The 18,592-nt window shown below is 39.4% G+C and overlaps 1 protein-coding gene across 1 annotated transcript; it reads right to left on the reverse strand.

Moving 5' to 3' along the window:
* Positions 1-7,284: 7,284 nt before the first annotated feature.
* Positions 7,285-16,164, reverse strand: CD164 (CD164 molecule). Its single transcript, XM_026845701.1, has 5 exons — positions 16,121-16,164; positions 14,610-14,684; positions 12,563-12,694; positions 11,284-11,364; positions 7,285-10,319 (listed from the first exon to the last, which is right to left on the reverse strand). The coding sequence occupies exons 2-5, from the start codon at positions 14,677-14,679 to the stop codon at positions 10,159-10,161; spliced, it is 444 nt and encodes a 147-aa protein (XP_026701502.1). The 5' UTR covers positions 14,680-14,684; positions 16,121-16,164; the 3' UTR covers positions 7,285-10,158.
* Positions 16,165-18,592: the final 2,428 nt, after the last annotated feature.

Below are 18,592 nucleotides of genomic sequence, written 5' to 3' on the forward strand. Positions count from 1 at the left end.
TATGACTCCTCCACAGCAGGGCTTTGATACCATTGCTGTCGAGCTGACAAACTGCTGTCCTTTTTTGCTTTATCTACTGCGCATTTCACATAAACCCTCTGCCCTTACCTCTGTTTCACATTCATTACACCACTTTCCCAAATTCTGGGCTACCACATAAACATATTAGGAAGAGAACTGCTTTAATCCAGTCGGGTCACAAAAATGGCATTAGTTTTCATTAAACTGATGCACTAAGTTTAAAACTGTTACTGTATTGCTAATAATTGATTTAGTGTAACTGAGTAACCAGACCCACTTCTAAGATTATCTCCCTCTAAAAGGGATGGTAGAGCTTTAACTACTTCAATTTGAAAACTGATTTGGCCAAGTAAATACAATCTCTGTGTTTAGCACAGCTGGTAGAGTGAGCTCTTGGCTGTGAGATGTGCAGTGCTTCTTTCGTAGTTTAGCCTGCAGAACAAAATACTGTTTGGCAACCACTTCATTAGACTTTAAGTAGATGAATCCATCTACTAACTGACAGATTTGCTGCCACTGAAGTCTCCTTGCCCTTGCCTTCTTGGTTTAGAGAGAAAAAAAAGCTTTGTAAATGTATCTGAATGCCTCTCCTGTAAACCAAGCAAAGTATATTCTGTCTTCAATCTTTTAAAGCATCAAGGTGAAATCACGGCTTGTTTGTTTTCCAGAGTCAGGATGACAAACGCCATTCTGCTGGGATTAATTTCTCAGGCTGCTGGCATGTTTTCTAACTAAAATCTTGAGAGACTTACACAACCAAAGAAGTTGGTGTAGGCAAGACCACTGATTTAATTGGTGACTGTCTTAATGGGGCTCTGAGTTGTTTTGCTGTGTTTACAAAATAATCCTTCAAGAGATCAGAGATGTCAACAGATGGATCAGCCCTTGAGGAGAGCAGAAGGGAAAATGGCAACTGCAGTGTGGGGGCTTTTATTGCCACACAACAGTCTCAGCTGCAGCTAGCACCTACCTGGTCATTAACGCAACCTCTATATTTAAACTTAGTTAGCAAATTACAGAATCTGTGGGATAGATGAGGGAACAGCTGCTGTTTTTTACCTCTGCCCTGAAAATGGAGGTAGGGTCTTGTCTAATTAGGGATTACATGCGGAGAACAATGAGAAAAGGCCTCTGCATTGTTTTTATCTTCCTCAAACAATGCCTGAAATGTAGATTCCCATTAAACAATAATGAGGATGTCATTTTGCACTATTTGTGCTGTATTTTGCCTTCAGAGGGATTATGGATATGGGTATGGATGTTTAGCAAAAATGTAATTATGGATTATTTCAACCAGCAAGAAGTGACGGCCTCTCATTCACAAGAGTGCACAGGGCAACATCTTTCTTTTTTAAATCTAGGCCCCTGCTTTGAGGCAGAGCTGTCAGATGATGAAATTTTGTTGCTGCCATTAATCCTTTTACCACCTTTTAGATCAGAAGCCAGTTAAGCCAAGACTGCAGTTTAAAATGGGAGGCCTTCCAGGAGGCTGATGAACTGCAGTCTCAAGTTTATGACCTGGAAGCTGCAGTTTCCCAGAGGAATGCAACTGCAGGTAAAGACAGGTTGTGTGTTGTAACCTGCTTTCTTGGGCAAGTGTCTTATCAGTTATGTGGCCATGTCTCTCAATCCCCCCTTAACCTTTGAAGCAATAGGCAACTTAAGACAAATATGAAAGAGAAGACATTCTCTGTAATGAAAGCATTTAGGTAAAGGAGAAAGACTTAAAACAATCTTGAGGAAAAGTCAGACAACTCAAAAGTCGGATGCCTTCTTACACCCCAGCTGCTCAAGGAGCACAAGCAACACCGACTCCCAAGTTAATAACTTTAAACCATAACTTGTGTTGTCTTTCTGCTTTGTAGGGCTATCATGGGAAATATGAGGGGAGCTGCATCTAGGGAAGGAGGCAATTAGGAAACAATGGATCCTAAGTGGTAGGAAATCAGGCTTCATTATGGCTGCGGCCTTGGAACAGCTTACTTGCAAATTATGTAGGGCAGCCAAACAAGACTGTACCCTTGTAATGTGGATACATGCCTATGATTGCAGGTATCTTCAAAGGATCTCATAACAACAGTGAGAGCTTTCTATCCTTTAACTGAATTAACCCAGAACTTAAACCTTTAACAAAAATATTTCTCAGATGTTTGTTAGGTAACTTTTTTAACATAATGCTTACATGATTCATGTAGCTTAAAAGCTTAATTAGGGACTTCTAGTCCTACCTGCCTGAAGTTGCTGCTTTTCTCTGTGGTATCAAAATCCTACTGTCAGCCTGACAAACACATGCAGAAAAATTGATGGGTCATACCTAAATTCCTAGTAAACAGGAAAAAAACTCCAATGATCTTTCAAGGTGCATTTCTATGCCATAAAGAATATAAAGTACTTAATTATAGTTTCCTTCTGCAGGAAAATGTTATTTATTCCTGCCAAAGAAAAATGAGAAATGATCATTAGCACACTGCGAAGACAAGACATGAACCAAACACGGGGAAATAAAGAACAGGGAGGTAGCTTTAATTAATGCACAAATATACCTGGCTTCTCAAGTACCAATCAAGTTAGGGGGGAAAAGTTGGTACAAAACTTGTAAGTCACATTGATGCTACTGAGCACAAAGAAAGCAGCTGTGACAGAAAGGAGATGAATTTCTTTTCCTGCAGAGAGTTACCATTGTTAAACATGATGCAGAGCTGGAAAAATTGGCGGAGAGGCCTGGATTTCTCTACACTCAACAAGGAAGTTCCATCAAACTATAGACACCTAGTCTGAAATGCGTTAAAACTCTACAGTGTATTGTAGCTACTTTTTTACTTGTGATTCTTTTACTCCTATGTCTGTAATAGTAGATGGATGTTGTAAGGTTTGGTGGTATTTCTTTTTTCCTTTCAAAAAGGTAGAAGGAAGAATGCAGTGCTGTGGTCCCATAGTACAAACAGTATAAGAAGTTATTTTCCAGGTAATAAGTCAAAATGAAATAGCTATCATTTTTTATGCATTAATACTAGTACTTTTCATAAGGCAATCCAGACTTGCATCATGTAAAGATTTGTCTTTTCTATTAATCTGAGTTGCACTCTGTCACTAACCTGACTTCAGACCTATAGTGTTTGGCCAGACCTATTTGTATAGGGGTGGCAACTGTTGCTTGCAATAGCCCCATTTTCACTGTAAAGGTGAAGGTGTTTTTCAAACAGGTCATGTCAACTCCAGTAACTGCCCACATAGATTAAGACTTCAGCCAGTTTGTAAAACTCATCGATTAGCAGTCTGAGCCATGTCCTCTAGCTTTTTCCCCACTCCTCTTTTATCTTCACATCTTCCTTTTCTTCCCTCTCAAATGCACTGAGGCATGGCCTATCTCAGTAATGTAAAACAGTTGCTGCTCTTCTTTCTGGGTTCATGTGAGGCTTGTGTAGTCAGTCCTCTCAAGCCCCTGCTTCAGGATGCATGGACATGGAATGCAGTCTGACCAGACTGGGTAGTTGTGCACTCTGGGCAGCTGCCAGCTGCTCTCCTGCAGCTTCAGCAGACAGCCAGGGTCCCTTGGACACGCACCCTGAAATAATGCCAGAAACAGCTAACCAACATGGTTTGAAAGATCTTGTATCATATCTGAGAAGGAGGAGGAACACTGTCTCAACAAGTGCTGGATTACAACTACAGGGCAAAAATTCCTTTTTACCTATAGTGGGAAAAGTTACCATAAAGTTAAGAACCGGTATAGCAACACCACATTGTCCATAGATACAAATCAGGGTTAAATCACATTATGGCTGATAGCAAGCATAACATCTGATTCAGTGGGGATTTTTTTTTTAGCACCTGAAGGGTTGGTATTAAGCAGCTCCATCTCTGCTTTTCAGAAATCTACAAAGATGAAGACTGGAATTCACTAGGGAATTTAGTGTCACTGGGAACAGATCGTTAACACCCACCACCAACTTTTAATCTTGGCTTTCAACACAGGACCGGGAAAGACAGAGTTGGGGGGAAAATAGTCACATACAATGAAGTAGACTTGGGGCAGCAAGAATTTTCTGCTTCACTGAGATGTCTCCTGCTGGACAAATGAATGCTGATATAGTCATTACGATGAATGGAAAGGGTATGGGGCGAGCTGCAAAAATTGCAGATAGTTGCAAATAGTTTTTTAAAAAAAGTTGCAACTATCCGCAAATAGTTTTTGTTCCACTTTGTGTCAAGATAAGATCATCCATGAAGCACTTTTTCCAGACTAAGCAATCTATTATTCTATCAGTACTATGCTGAGTGTTCACAACTTGGTTTGGGTGGTTGTTTTTTTTTTTTTATTTTTCACCCTAACATTTTGCTTAGAGGTCAGAAACAACAGCTTTTGCATTTACTTGAGTTCTGATTTAACTGTGTTGTTGGTAACACTCCAGGTTCTGCAGCTCAGGTCCAGGGTAACAAGCTTTCAGCATCTACTCAGCACAGGAATTACCAGCAGCATCTTTTGAATTTTGACCCAAGAAGCAGAAATGAAACAGGAGGAAATACTCAGCGACCAAAGACAGTAAGTAATGGTGGCAGAAATAAGCTGACAGGGTTGCAAAATGAGTAACTTTGCTAGTTTGCAGGCTGTGATTCATATATATACACAGGCAGGTTTCATTTGGGCAGTAAGTCAAATCCCTTTGAAGATTTATCATTAAGAGTAAAATGACCAGTATGTATGGCTAACAAACAGGAAAAAAAAAAAAAGTTCCAAAAATTAAGAGGATGGGAGGGAAGTAGTTTGTTAACAATGGTCCAGGGAAGATTTTTTTTTAGTACCACACCATGGTTGGTGACTCTTTTTATATGTTACTTATGCTTTCAGGTGCCTAGCAGATGGAAGGAGAGAATGGCAGATAGGCTATTAACCACACCTAAATGAAAAGTCTCTTCCTACTGTCTTCAAGCAGCTGCAGAAACAAAGGCTGGTCCAAAAGTAAACCTAAATGTATTTTTAAATCAGTTCAGAGTATTTTAGAAAATGCTACCAAACTGGCAACTTTGAGGTATGAGAAGAGCAATTTATATACAAATCAAAGAGAGGCAGTGATACTCCAGTGCTGTGATATGTACTTCAACATACTTGGCTGCAGCATGCAACACCAGCTCTGGTCAGTTAACCTGCTCATCCCTTTTAGGTACTGGGTGGTGCAGATCCTCCTTCTGAGCAAAAGCAGCACTGTCCTCCCTTCAGACAATGCAGAACAGTATGGAAAGGCGAGGATATCAGTCAAAACTAAAAGGCTTCCTTTTATTGTGGTAACCTTGGAACATAGCTATACATTGCACCACTAACTTCTTAGAGCAAAAGCATTGGGTCTGGTATGGGGTTTTTTTATTGTTTTTTAACTGCTTTTCTATTGCAACCCCTGACCACCCCCTCCTGCCCAATGAAATGCTCTCACCCCCAGAGGCTGCTGCCCTGTACACTGAACCTGTCATGACTGTTTAAAGATGACTCATCAAGCGTCAGCATTTCCACCTTCCCTAGCAACTTCTCTGCCCTCCCCTTAGAAAGAGGAAGGGCAGCTCCTTGCACAATGCTACATTAAAAAAAAAAAAAAAAAAAAAAAGCATAAATTCATCTGCATTTCTGTTGCTTGGAAAAAAGCTTGCTTTTAGAACCTAGCCAATAAAATACTCAAAATTGTCTGTCAGATGTGTCAAATTGTACTGCAACTTTCGATGAGTTAGTATTCTAGCCTATTTGCCTTGTAGCATCATCCACATCCTTGTGATCAATGCTTGTGAACATGAATAATCAAAAACCTCAGCACTCTTTTTATAACTAAGAGAATTAAATTCAGGCAACCTTTAACAGCACAGCATTGCTGAGTAAAAGAACTCTAACTTATGTTAGAAACACTGCAGTATTTACAGAGGATTCCTAGAATAAGGCTGACATCCTTCATCAGTACTAAAACAAGCTTTATTTCATTCAAGCTTACTGCTACATCAAAACAAGTCACAGTATGTTCAAAATGCTGTGGAATTAGTTATCAAACAACATGAGTTCTTTCTAAGGTATGCCTTAAATGAATGACAAGGTGATTGATAACTATCCAAGGTCAGCTGTCACTAGAGAAGCCATCAAATGTGATTCCAGCATATTCCAGAAACCAGATGCCAATTTGGAAGTCAAATAATATCATCAGTATGAAGCACTTATGTGCCATTGCAGCAGTAAAAAAGGGCTGTCTCTGGCTAATTATGATTCTTGATAAAATACTTCAAGTATTACTCGATACTGCAAAATTCAAATATGATTTCTGAGTGAATGCTATACTACAGAAGACTACAATCAAAGACCAGCAGTAACACAAGACTGGTACTGTAGGGATAAGAAATTTCATGAACATAGGCTTTCAGTGCTGCATTGTAAGAAAAAAAACTACGACTGCATGCAGTAAATGGATGATTTTCTGGAAGACATAGCAATTTTAAGCACATCAGGAAGCTCTTTCCTCCATTTCCACAGTCTTTCCAGAAAGGCTACTGAAGTTTTTGCTATTTCCCATAACATGAGCCTGAGTTACTGAGTACTACCTAGTGACACATTCACACTTCATTCACTACCCACAAAAGCATCAAGGTCATGATGTGAAACTACTGAGGTTACTTTGCTCAGAGCTGGTTTTCATTTCAGTCAGTCTGCAACTACAGAATTGTACACCCTCTGTTCTCTTGTTCAAGCATGCTGACAGTATTCCCCAGCAAATATCCTCTTCTTTCTCGTGCAATCAGGAAAGAAATAGGGCTCAGAGTAGTATCTTGTTCACGAAGGTCAAAGATCTTTATGTGAAGAGATGCTACAATGTAGGGGTTATTAACAGCCTCCCTGAAACCACAGACTGCAGTCCCTCTTCCAAATTACAGGCTGACATCCAATATTATGAGCTTTGCTACTGGAAAGAGAAGCATTAAGCCTTACAGGTTGATGCAAGCAGAACACTTAAATGCCTTGCTGTTCTTCGGCTTTAAGAGAAGGGGGTTAAACTAACATGGAAAATGACCTGAGAATTTTTGGAGATTATTCTAAATCTGCATCAGTATTGTTGCACATACGAAACGCAACGTTAATACTGTAATTAGGAGAACTCACTTAACTCTTCAAACTTTTCATTCTCCCTCTTTCCCTATGGAGTTTCTCAATCCCTATGGAAAACAGCTCTTGTCTCCAGAAAGTCAGACAGCCCCCCTCTGGGATTGCTCACATTAAAAGAAATTTTACAAATAAAATTCCATTCAACAGATTTTATTTATCAATTTGGTTTTGTGATTACAACTCTTTCAGTTTTCTTCCACTGAAGACAAAATACAAACTTTACAGCAACACTTGCAGAGAACATTCATAAGATAACAGCTTGATATTTGCACAAGTTGGCTTCAAGAAAAAGCCAGATAACTTGAAGAGTCACTACAGTTCAGTGCCTAAAACTGATTTAGGGGCAAATACAACTACAGATCTACGAGCTACCTTCCACTTCAAAATACAAGGCCAAGAAAAACTGCAAGTTGTTACTTCAGGTTTTTTGCTAGTACACAGCACACATCAGCTGATACTGCCATTTCACAAGGGAGTACTTACTTTCTATAGTGCAGCAGCCAAGCACACGGTGAAGATGTACAACCCAGCCTCCCCTCCCCCCAAACAACTGAAAGGGAAACAATCCGAGACTCGATGCTGTAAACTGTGGATTACACCTTGCTGGCAAGGCTAATGAGCAAGAGGTGCATAGTGCAGGCCTTCCAGAACATGACTAAATTGATACAGTACAAGCTCGAGTTTTTCAGATTGGCATCTGTACATGTCAGAGATCCTGGGTTTCCTAAAGTCTTGGAAAGTAGCAATTGCTGGCACCAAGAAAAATTTAGTAACTAAGGCAAGGTATCCCTTCTACCCTTTTAAAGAAAATTTGAGGCAAAAGATTAAGCAACTTTAAGGCACTTTAAAAATTATTTTTTAGTTTGCTTTACCAGCATACTTTATCAGCAACCTAAATCAGGATCATCATAGCTCATAAATAAGCATTTTAGCAACATTTTACAGAGCAACAACTTTTTTATGGCAATGTCTTTCATGCTATGAAGTGTTCTGTGGCACTTTCCTGAAACTTTCACAAAAGATAGCCCTTTGAGGCCAAAAAAAATATTATATACTAGGCATACAGTTTGTTTTGCTGAGCTGAAGGAGAACTGTCGCTGTAGAAGACTATTTTGCTCACTTCAAAGCACAAAATACAAGCTCATGGATATCTTTTTAAACAAATGTAATAGAATAGTTCTGAAATAGGGAAAGGACAGATTAAGTGATTTCACAATAAAGCCAAGGATATACCACCTAACCCACACACATACTGTTGCTGAAAACTGGCTGCTCACTCTGCTGTTTTAATAAACCTGAGCTGATTGTCTTTATATTTAGAAAACCAATAGCTAATGAACTCAAAAGATACAGTACTGGTAACTTATTTTGTAGCAATTTCAGTCTTCTGTGCAGCACAAAAGAAACAATGCCATTCAGACTAGAACAACACAAGAAAGCAACACTGTGCACTTGAAGTTTCCAACTGAAGTGCACTTAATTTGCTTTATATTCAAGTTCTATTGCCATGACTATTATCTGCATTGATGTGATAATTTTGTAGTGGGTGCCAAATTCCAGTCAAGTCGCTAGTAAAGACAGTACTACAGAAATTGATGATCAAGGGATATAATCAAAAGCTATGTATTATGTGCTACATCCTACACCACTCCATTTTATCATTACTTCCATTTTTCCTGTGGGTCTCTTTTCACAGGTGTTCAAGTCAGTCTACAGAGGACATGACGTACCTTTGATACTCAGATTACACGGCTGATTCAGCCAAGGAAAAAAAACAAACCACCAACCCTATTTGGCCAAGTAGATTTCCTTAATCAGTTCGCTGCAGGGTGACACAAAAAAAAAAAAAAAAAAAAAAGGTGCAGCCCTGGAAGCCCCAGGACTACAGAAATCCTGACCAAGATCAAATCAGCAGATCCTCTGAACTACCCTTAACTGCTCCTTAAGCAAGCAGACATACTGGAGGGTAAAAGAAAAAAACCCAAACCACTGAAATTAACTGTAACAAGTTTAAGATCCTTTTTAATAAAAACCTCAGGATTTCAAGTACAAATCTAAGTTGTTGCCGCCTCATACAGGGAGTGAACTGAATTTTATCACTAGTTTTGATTGGTCTTTCTAGGCCAGAAAAAAAAAAGGTAAACAACTTAAAGCTTCTGTTTGTAGTTGAACATTACTGTACCCTGTTCCCTCACCCTCAAACTCAATATGGGACAGTTAAATTTAATGTAAGAAAGTCTTTAAACTGGAATGTTCGAGTCACATGTATTCCATTCTCCTATATGAAGCTAGTACTTAATAGTCTTATATTGGATATAGGTGGGATGTTTTTGCAGCCTAGTCTTTTAAGGCACTAATCTTCATTTCCCCTTTAGAAGGACTATCCCTACATGCCTTCTCCATCCTCAACATTAATTGGAAAGGGTACAGGATTTCTGTTTGGAATGCAGTATTTTATCAGGCAACCTTTATTCTTGTGTAAAAAAAAAATTATGGGCTATGTTATTCTGTTAAGACATTATCTACTTCTACAATTTTGTTCATCTTTCTAGCAGCACGGTGTAAGAGCCACAAGCTAGTATAAATGGTGTTTCACTCCCTGAAGTCAGTTCCCAATAATTCACATCTTGATAAAACTGAAGGGATACTGTATCAAGTGTTGATTAAATTAGCCTTCACAATAAGTCATCATGAGATTGTCTACTCAAGACACTGAATAAGAATCTCTGAATGTCTACATTTGGCATATCAAAAAAAGTCCCACAGCAGCAGCCACTAAAGGAAAATAAGACAGCCATTAGAACCCATGCAGCATATTGCAAGTAATCCTGTTGAAGAAATTCGCATTACCTCTTGCCAAGTATAATGTTGCAAAAATATTCTTTTAAAGTCTTCTTTTAGAGATTTAAATGATATTATGAACTGCTGTCTTCCACGAGCAACAGAAAATATTTTGGTTCAGTGAACTATAGGTGTTGGGCTACTAGTCCATTATAAAGTGGAAGGTCCTAAAGTGTGTGATAGTTCCGGTCTTTCGACTTGCAGAATTTGTACAGAAAGAAAACAACAGCCTGCAGACCCAGAACAAGGACAATTCCACCTATGAAACTCGCAGCATCAAATGAAGATTTGCGTGAAGAAGGTGCAGGAGTCGCAGTAGCACTTGTACCTGTTAAACATCACAATAGAGTTCGTGAGTGCACAACAGTTTCACAGATTTTAGTATTGGCTTCCTTGTATTAAGAGTACTCAAAACATCCAAAACACCAATAAGAAAACAAAACATAATCAAAAGTAAAGACATGTCAGCAGCTGCATTTAAATTAGTGATACTGAAATAGCGATTAAATACTGTCTGTAGAAGGCTAGAGCTATTTATAGCCAAACTACTCTGGACCTCAATACTGAGCAAGTCCCAGCTGAACTTCACTTGTACTTCAAAAAGCCAAAGCTTTCCTCCTTTACACAGAAGTATATTATTGATATATGCTCACATTCAAAACACGTTTTCCAATCTCTGCTACTTGCTCCAGGTTTTTTTGGCTTAAATTCAAATTAAATTATTATCTTCCATCTACTGTACTTCTCTCCAAGAGTTATGCTTGAAGAAATCAGCTAAAGCTACAACATACGGATCTAGAAGTAGCAGCCATCTACTGATGGCTAGTTTTAAAGAGTTTTACTTCATGAGAGCTTTTCATGAAATAGCACATTCAGGACTGACGCCGAAATAAAATACTTCAGCTTATTCCCATCACTGTAGCTCAAACTATTTTAATAGGTATCCCATTATTGTGCTGCAAGCGAAAAACAAAATGCCACCTCCCAAGGATAAGTGAGTTAACAAGTGACTTCTAGTCACACTACCGAAAGCAGTCAGCTGATTCTGTTTGACCAACACCTTCCTGACTTTTAACATCTCACTAATTAGCATTGTTTCTCAGGGTATTACCTTGACACATACATGTATTACCTTAACAAAATTAGACATCCCAGAAAGTTAGAAGTAACAACAGCAGATATACCAATACTACTTTAACACTGTCACTTGTTAAGTCTTTCAAGATAATGCTTTTAAAGCAACACTAATTTCTAAGTATTTTTGCTTTAATTATGCCAGTAGTAGCAGTTACCTGGAATAATGGGTGTTGTGGTAGCTGAAGTAATGGTAGTTGAAGGTAGAGGAGCATGTGTAGTTACATTGGTGACATTAGCTGTTTGAGAAAAGACAGTATGTACATACCATAAACTTCAACAGAAAAGTTTGCAAGCACTGAAGTTCATATGTAAGTGATTTGTCTTGTTTTGCTTGAACAAGGATAAGCTTTGACCTCAGACTGTACCCCGCACAATACAGATGCTCAGCTGCATGGCACTAAGCCAAGTTTCTGCACAGAGATTTTTTTTCAAACTTGCATACCATTATCATCCAAATAATTCAAGGTTCTCCACAGATCAGTGATTCTTTGTTCAGACAAAACCACTTTTCTTTCAAGTACTAATATAAATGCTGGTATGTGAACAAGAATCAAGTTATCTGCTTCAAGACAATGGAGAATCTGCATCGAGGAAAAGGACTTTCATGAACCAGCCCTTAGAATCAGTTAGTATTTATTGTACTAAAAAAGTACTTAATGGAGTATCTCCAGACAGGAGATAAGCACTTACAGGACAGCAAAACTTGCTCTTTCTCCCCACCCCAAACACACTGTGAATGACATCACTGGAATAAGAAAACACTCACCTGTAGCTAGACTGACTCCTAAAAGCTCTTCTATTACCAGGCCAGAACACTGGGTCTCTGAGCACCCACCCTCCCCCTGCCCCAGATTAGTATTACTAAAAACTAACCGGTATTCCACTATGTGCTGGGACAAGTGCCACCATTCATAGGTTTACCTAAAGCAAATGTCACTACACTGTACAGTAGGCTGTTCTGAGCCTAATCAAATACCAACTCATTACCTCCCAGCTCCCTTAAGCAACAGATGCTTTTAAAGACGAGGGTTTTTTGTTTTGGTTTTCTGGTTATTTTGGTTTGGTTTTTGCTTGTTTGGGTGTTTTTTGGGTTTTTTCATTTTTTTAAGAACTCCACTGTTAAGATGGCAGCACATATAAGAATAGAACTGGGGAACAAAAAAATTACTCATATGAACTCACATTTAGTGGAAATGACTAATAATTCAGTTACAACTAAGCCAATTCTTAATTATACTGGAAAGAAGCATTTTCTCTGTTAAAGATTTTATAAAATCCAAGGTTCTTCCAAACCTTGGGACCATTTCTGTATTCCATACATCAGTGGTTTAGTAATCATGTTACTACAGTGACCTGCAGAAAAAGCCCTTGTCCTTTATTTTATTCACCATTTCCTAGTTTACTGCCATTCTATGTTCAGTGGTATTATATTACCTATAGTAGTATGAGCTGTGGTAGCAGAACCGGCTGTGGTAGTATTGGAAGACGCTGTGGTAGCACTGGAAGGTGGTGTAGTAGTATTGGAAGACAGTGTGGTAGCACTGGAAAGAGGAATACCTGTAGGATCTATAAAAGAATAAAGTGTTACGTTAAAGAGATTAATGACAGTATTTAAGTTAAAAAAACCCACCAAAAAAATGTAACAGCAGGCAGCTGACGTTTGGGAATTCATACTGCTCTGAGTTCTATTGTAGTTTTGGTTTGAAATTACAAAGCAGTTCAATGTCCAATCCACCACACTAGCAAAAGCTGCACCAGTGAGTATATGAAAAACCTCGTCACAAGTGGCCCAATCAAGCCAGTGTTCAACTGGGAACTCAAGATTCCTCAAAGCAAACAGAAGGGAGAAGAGTCCTATTGTACAAGCATAGACTGTGCATGCCCTACTCATTAGGAAATGAGGTATTCGGTACTGCTTCCCAACCTCACTGCAACTAAACCTGAACTTGACCTATCAGGTTCAACTAGAAATCAGAGTGGCTGCACATCTGAAGCAACATGGGGGAAAACCAAAGCATCCTCAAGAATCTGAAAGTTTTAGATAAAGCTTTCTGTTCCGAGAGCTGTTGCTGGTTGTAGGTGCTCTCAGCTTCAGCACATGCTGTAAAAAAACCCCAAACATAACTGTGAAGGCTTCTGCAACTTACTGTATTGAGTTAATCAGACACAGACAGCCTACTTAAACTGCTGCTTAACCATACACTGATATATCTGCAAGCTTCCTGCCAAAATACCAGTATGTCCTGAAGCCTTTAATGCTCAAGGTGATTTAAATGTTGTTATTTACATCGTGAAACAATTCACCATGGTGGGAAACCAAAGCTGTTTCTACAGAGATAGGCTGATATATCAGAATCTACATTCTCTCAGGTCTCACTTGCATCAAGTCAGTTTAGGTTCACCTTAATGTTTTTCCACATCAATCCTCAAATGTAGTGCTGAGCCATGACAGTGTAAGAGCTGATAAGGTATACAGGTTACTCTCACACCAACAGATATCCTCTACTGAAGGTACAATTAAGTTTCCTTGAATATGCAGAAGCTAAACTACAACAACCAGATAACATCACTACAAGTTTAACAGGAACAGACTGAAGAAATTCTATTCTTAGATATGGAGCAACACTCCCGATTAAGAGGCAATTGTTACTATTTCAGAAACAACAGAGAAATCTTAAGTGAAGCAGAATAATTTTTGACTGGCTGCTGCCCCCACCACCAGATAGCCCATAGCAGCATGGAAGCTCCATCTCTGTTGGTGTGAGCCAGTCTCTTTAGCAGCACTGTTGAAACTCATCTAGACAAGAGTATTAAGAATTTTCACTGGCTGTTCTAGAACTTAAATCCAGAAAGTCCTAATTTAAAGTGCATTTCTTGTGTGCTTTTAAAAAAACTAGAACTGGGGGGCTTTCATAAAAGTGAAATTCAAGATTTAATCTAAGTTATTCATATCCTGCAGATCTGCTTTGCACAAGCACAAGTTAATGAAAAGACTGAAGTAGATACACAACTGAGCACATTCCCAGCATTACGTAGTTCTGTAAATCGCCCCCTGCATTTCAGAAGTGCATGAAGAGCTGTGCTATTTTAATTGTTACAATTAAAACTGGAAGGTTCATAGGTTTTTCCTATTTACTGCATCTCTGATGAAGCAACAGACTCAGCAGGTGAAACTTGCATATGCTATATCTAATAGGAAGAATCACCTACTTTAATCTAAGAAACCACCGCAGTAGCCAGAGATGAGTCTAGTAAAATATGTCAGGCTTCTTGAAACAGCAACAGTAAGCAGTTAACTAAATGCACAACAAAATTGTGTATTTTAATATCACAGGTTTAAGCTGGCAGCAAAGGACTTATTTACATACTTGCACATGCTTATGTAAATTGTAGGAGGGTATTAACAAAGGTCAGCAGATGAAGTTGTAAACACTACTGCTTCACATTAAACAATGTGAAAGCTGAATATCTAAATACTTACAGGAACACTGTTCTTCAGCTGTACAGTTGTCATACTTTGGTGAATCTATTTCTGTTTCATTTACACACATGTGTTCTGTCAGAAAAGAAGAGACAAGACTATTTACAGCAGCAGAACTTTACAGCATTTGAGACATTGTTCCTAAATACTAATAAACTGTTCATTGGACAAACTAAACACCATCTTTAGCCAGAATAACAGTAAGACCATTTCAATATGCAGGACTTCAGTACTATATTAATTAGAAAAGTTTTGGTACTTTCTTTTCACTACAGTTACTCTACCACTCAAATCAACACTTAGGCAATATTTGTACATGGTTATGCACCATTTTGCAGTAACAGTATAGCTTGATGGTTTTTCTTCATAGCCTATAAAATTAGACAGTGTTTCTACTATTTGTGGCATTTTCCAAGTTAAACATTTTGTGTCTCTATGGTAGCATCATAAAAAAACTGTACTGTCTTAAATTGTACACGCAAGCAAAACTTAGTTCCAGCTTTTTAAACAGATCCTTGACCTTGAAATTGTGGAAGACATCAGTTTCTTTCTCTCTGCCTGCCCACCCTTCTCCCTTAACTCTGATTTCTACCTCTACCTCAAAGAAGTTACACAGATCTCTCAGGTTTGCAGTATGTGCCTATTGGTCAGGCAACAACACATGCTGAATTAAGAGCTTCTTGAAGGGCACTCTTGTAAGACAAGTTACATCCAAAATTAATTTCATTAGTTCCAAAGCATCTTAGCCTTCATATATAACCTTTCTTTGTCACCTACAATCAAGTGCTACAAAAATCACTATTACAGTAAGCCATTCTCCTTTTATTCTGGCTTCATTTCACATAAGTACAAATAATTCACCTGAAGACTACTTATGTAGCCTTTATTTGAATGTCAACAGCAATTGCGTCTCCTCCAGGACTGAGCACCAGAGGTCACCTAAATGTAGTTATATCCAACCCTCCCACAATGGGAAAAACGAGGCTCTGAATGAGACTAGCTAATGGCTCTGTCATGCTCCCTTCAATGGGTTGCAATTCTTAGTTTAGCAACACTACTCTTAACTAATGTTATTTAATGGACTCCTCTCTCTTACTGCACTTCTGGTTCAGCAGTAGTGATTGTGACCACCAGATCTACAACAAAACCTGCAAAAGGGACTGAAGCACAGGGACGTGCCTGCACGTCAGAATCTACTCATGGCTCCTTAACAGCAAACACAATCGACTAGTTTGTTCTAAAAACATTCTGAACCATGTGGAAAACATTAGCTCATCAACAGTACAGATTTAAGTCAGAAGCCTTAAAAATCTGGGATTATTTTGAACACATTTGGCTGTCTACATAAGAACTTGAAACACTGAACAACAGATACAATTTATGAGTTAATACCGCAGTAGGTTATCAAATAAACGTGTATTTGTGTAATCAACACTATAGATGAAGTAGGTCTATTTGGGTTTAAGGTTCTGCATGGCATAGTATGGATCTCCACTGTGTATCTTCCTTACTTTCGCATCTGATCCACTTGCAGCCTGCTACATTTGTGTCATTACCAATATGAAAAAAAAAAAAAAAAAAAAAGAAATGCATTGATTAGGACAATATTATCACTGTCAAGAGAGCAATTTCACCTGCAGAAGCAATTCTCAGATCCGTACCTTCCCATATGTACATCTCCCAGGTTAAGGCACAATCCTTCTCGCTGAACTAACTACAGCTCAGAGTCACAGCCTGGAAATGTATTTATGTCCTATCAAATGCATTCCTCTCCAGACACTACCGATACTCCTAAACCAGAGGTCACATGCATACTAAGATTTTGCCTGATGTGACCTCTTAACTACAATAAACTCAGACAATAAAGGATATACTACTCTAGTGAAGTTACCAAAGTTCACCAAATGAATTTTGCAGAAGTTCAGTGAAACATCAGATGGCAAGAGCCTTGTTTCTTTTGACTACATTATTCCTTTAGGTAATACAGCCAGCTATAAGCAAGCCTACAGTAGAAAGCAACCAACGTATGGGAAATAAAGATGAGAACTTCATATAGAAATGCATATAAATGAGAACAGAAAGAAAGTCAATCTATTAATATTTTGATCACAGCAGAAGCCAGCAACCTAACCAGTCCAGCTGCTTTTTTATCTCAATCTCAGTCAAACATTGTTGCCTTAAAACCACAATGACAACATATCCACTATCTGGATCAAATAAGATCTTCTCCCAATCTACAATTTAACTGCATTAGTTTTAATTAAGACTTACTCATACAACCATCACACTCAGAAAACCCACCTACAACCCACAACTCCTTACGTCACATACTCTCCAGCACATTTCACATCATATCCACCTACGCCAGGCACCTTTGGGTGACCTTTCACTTTTCTCAGCTCTGCTCGATCTTTGGCAATCAGCACGATAATTTACATCTCAAGATAACAACTACAAATACATTAACTAACTTCGGTATTCTTGTAATTTGAATTAAAACCGTATCCACCTGACCTTTCTCTTGGTTATAGTAGGATCAGGCTAGAAATCTTGGCGTTTCACTTCTTTACTTTCAAGGAATGTAAGAAGACATAAAAAGACCTTTGTTGGTTTGCATCAGTGAGGCATGCAACAGACTTGCCCTGTTCCCTTCAGAAATAAGGCACTTACAGCACTTCAGGAGCTATACGACATTTTCCGGGTAACAGATTAAAAAAAAAAAAAAGTAATTTATTATTCTGGGTATACAGCTGAAGAACGATCATAGCACGCACAACACCGACTTCTGATAAATGAACAACGGTCATTTTTGTAAATTCCTCTCGGGTACATATAAAATTTAGCACGGCACATCTGTGGAGAGGGGAGGACAGTCAGTGCAGCCAGCCAGTACCAGGTGCACGAGGGCTTTTCGTTTACGCTCAAAACAGCTTTCCCTCACTGGGGAAGGAACAGATTTGCAGGAGTAAAGGATCAGGCAACGTTCTTCTCACAGCAGTAAGTTTCAAAAATGAGCTGTGAACTTCAGAACTAGCAGCAAGCTGTTAAGATGTTCTCCCAGTGCTCTCTTGGGGTCTTTATGTAGGATAACAGCAGGCTCCCCAGCTTTCCCTGGTCAGCAGATGCCTGCTCTTCACTGAAAAAATGGTTCTGGTACAACAAACCCCGCTCTTGAGCGCAGGCAAACTCACGTTTGCTCCCAGATAAGTCTGTCTATTGTACTGGCTCTTACACAGGGTAAACTCGGATATCCCCCTTACTCTTGAGGAAAAAAACCTGAAAATGGTATGGAAATGTCCTGCTGGACCAACACTGCCCTCTCCCGCTGCAGCGGAGCGGTTGTTAACCTCTGACTCTCAGCAGCCCTCAAGCAGTTCACGGTTCGGATCGGGAGCCCGGTATCGGCCTACATCACGCCCTCGGTGGTAGGGCTGAGAAGGAAATCGAGAAAGACTGAAGCAGGGGATACTGGACAGCTTCACGCTTAGCTATACCGTTATGCAATGCGGCCAGAAAACGTTAAGGCACTTCCAGACCAACTTCTTTCCGTAGCTTTCTGGGGCATGCGGCGTATTTTGTGGTTCTTGGCCACGTAAACACTTCAGCAAACAGTTCACGGAGCCAGAAAGATCAGACAAACCCAATGGACAAAGAACGAGGCTAACATCAGGCTGACGAACAACCGGTAGCAGTGACAGAACAACACTGCTTACGTAATTAACTCCCGCAATTCGACCTAGACTAAGTTTGCAAGAAGCAAACGCGCCGCGTACGTTTCACCGGACACAAAGCTACCGGCTGCTGGCCACCCACTGCCTGCGAAGGGGGTACTGGTGGCGGCGTCAGACCGTGCTAACGGCCTTCGCACCGCACACACCCAAATCCTCCGCAGCGAGGGGAAAAACAAAAGCGAGAAGAAAGGAGCCAGAAAGAAGCGGGCAAAAAGCTCGGCGGGCTGCGGCCAAGGCGCTGAGGGCGGCAGC

The sequence above is a fragment of the Athene cunicularia genome (genome assembly GCF_003259725.1).
Source record: "Athene cunicularia isolate RWA chromosome 3 unlocalized genomic scaffold, athCun1 chr3_part1, whole genome shotgun sequence".
NCBI classification, from domain to species: Eukaryota; Metazoa; Chordata; class Aves; order Strigiformes; family Strigidae; genus Athene; species Athene cunicularia.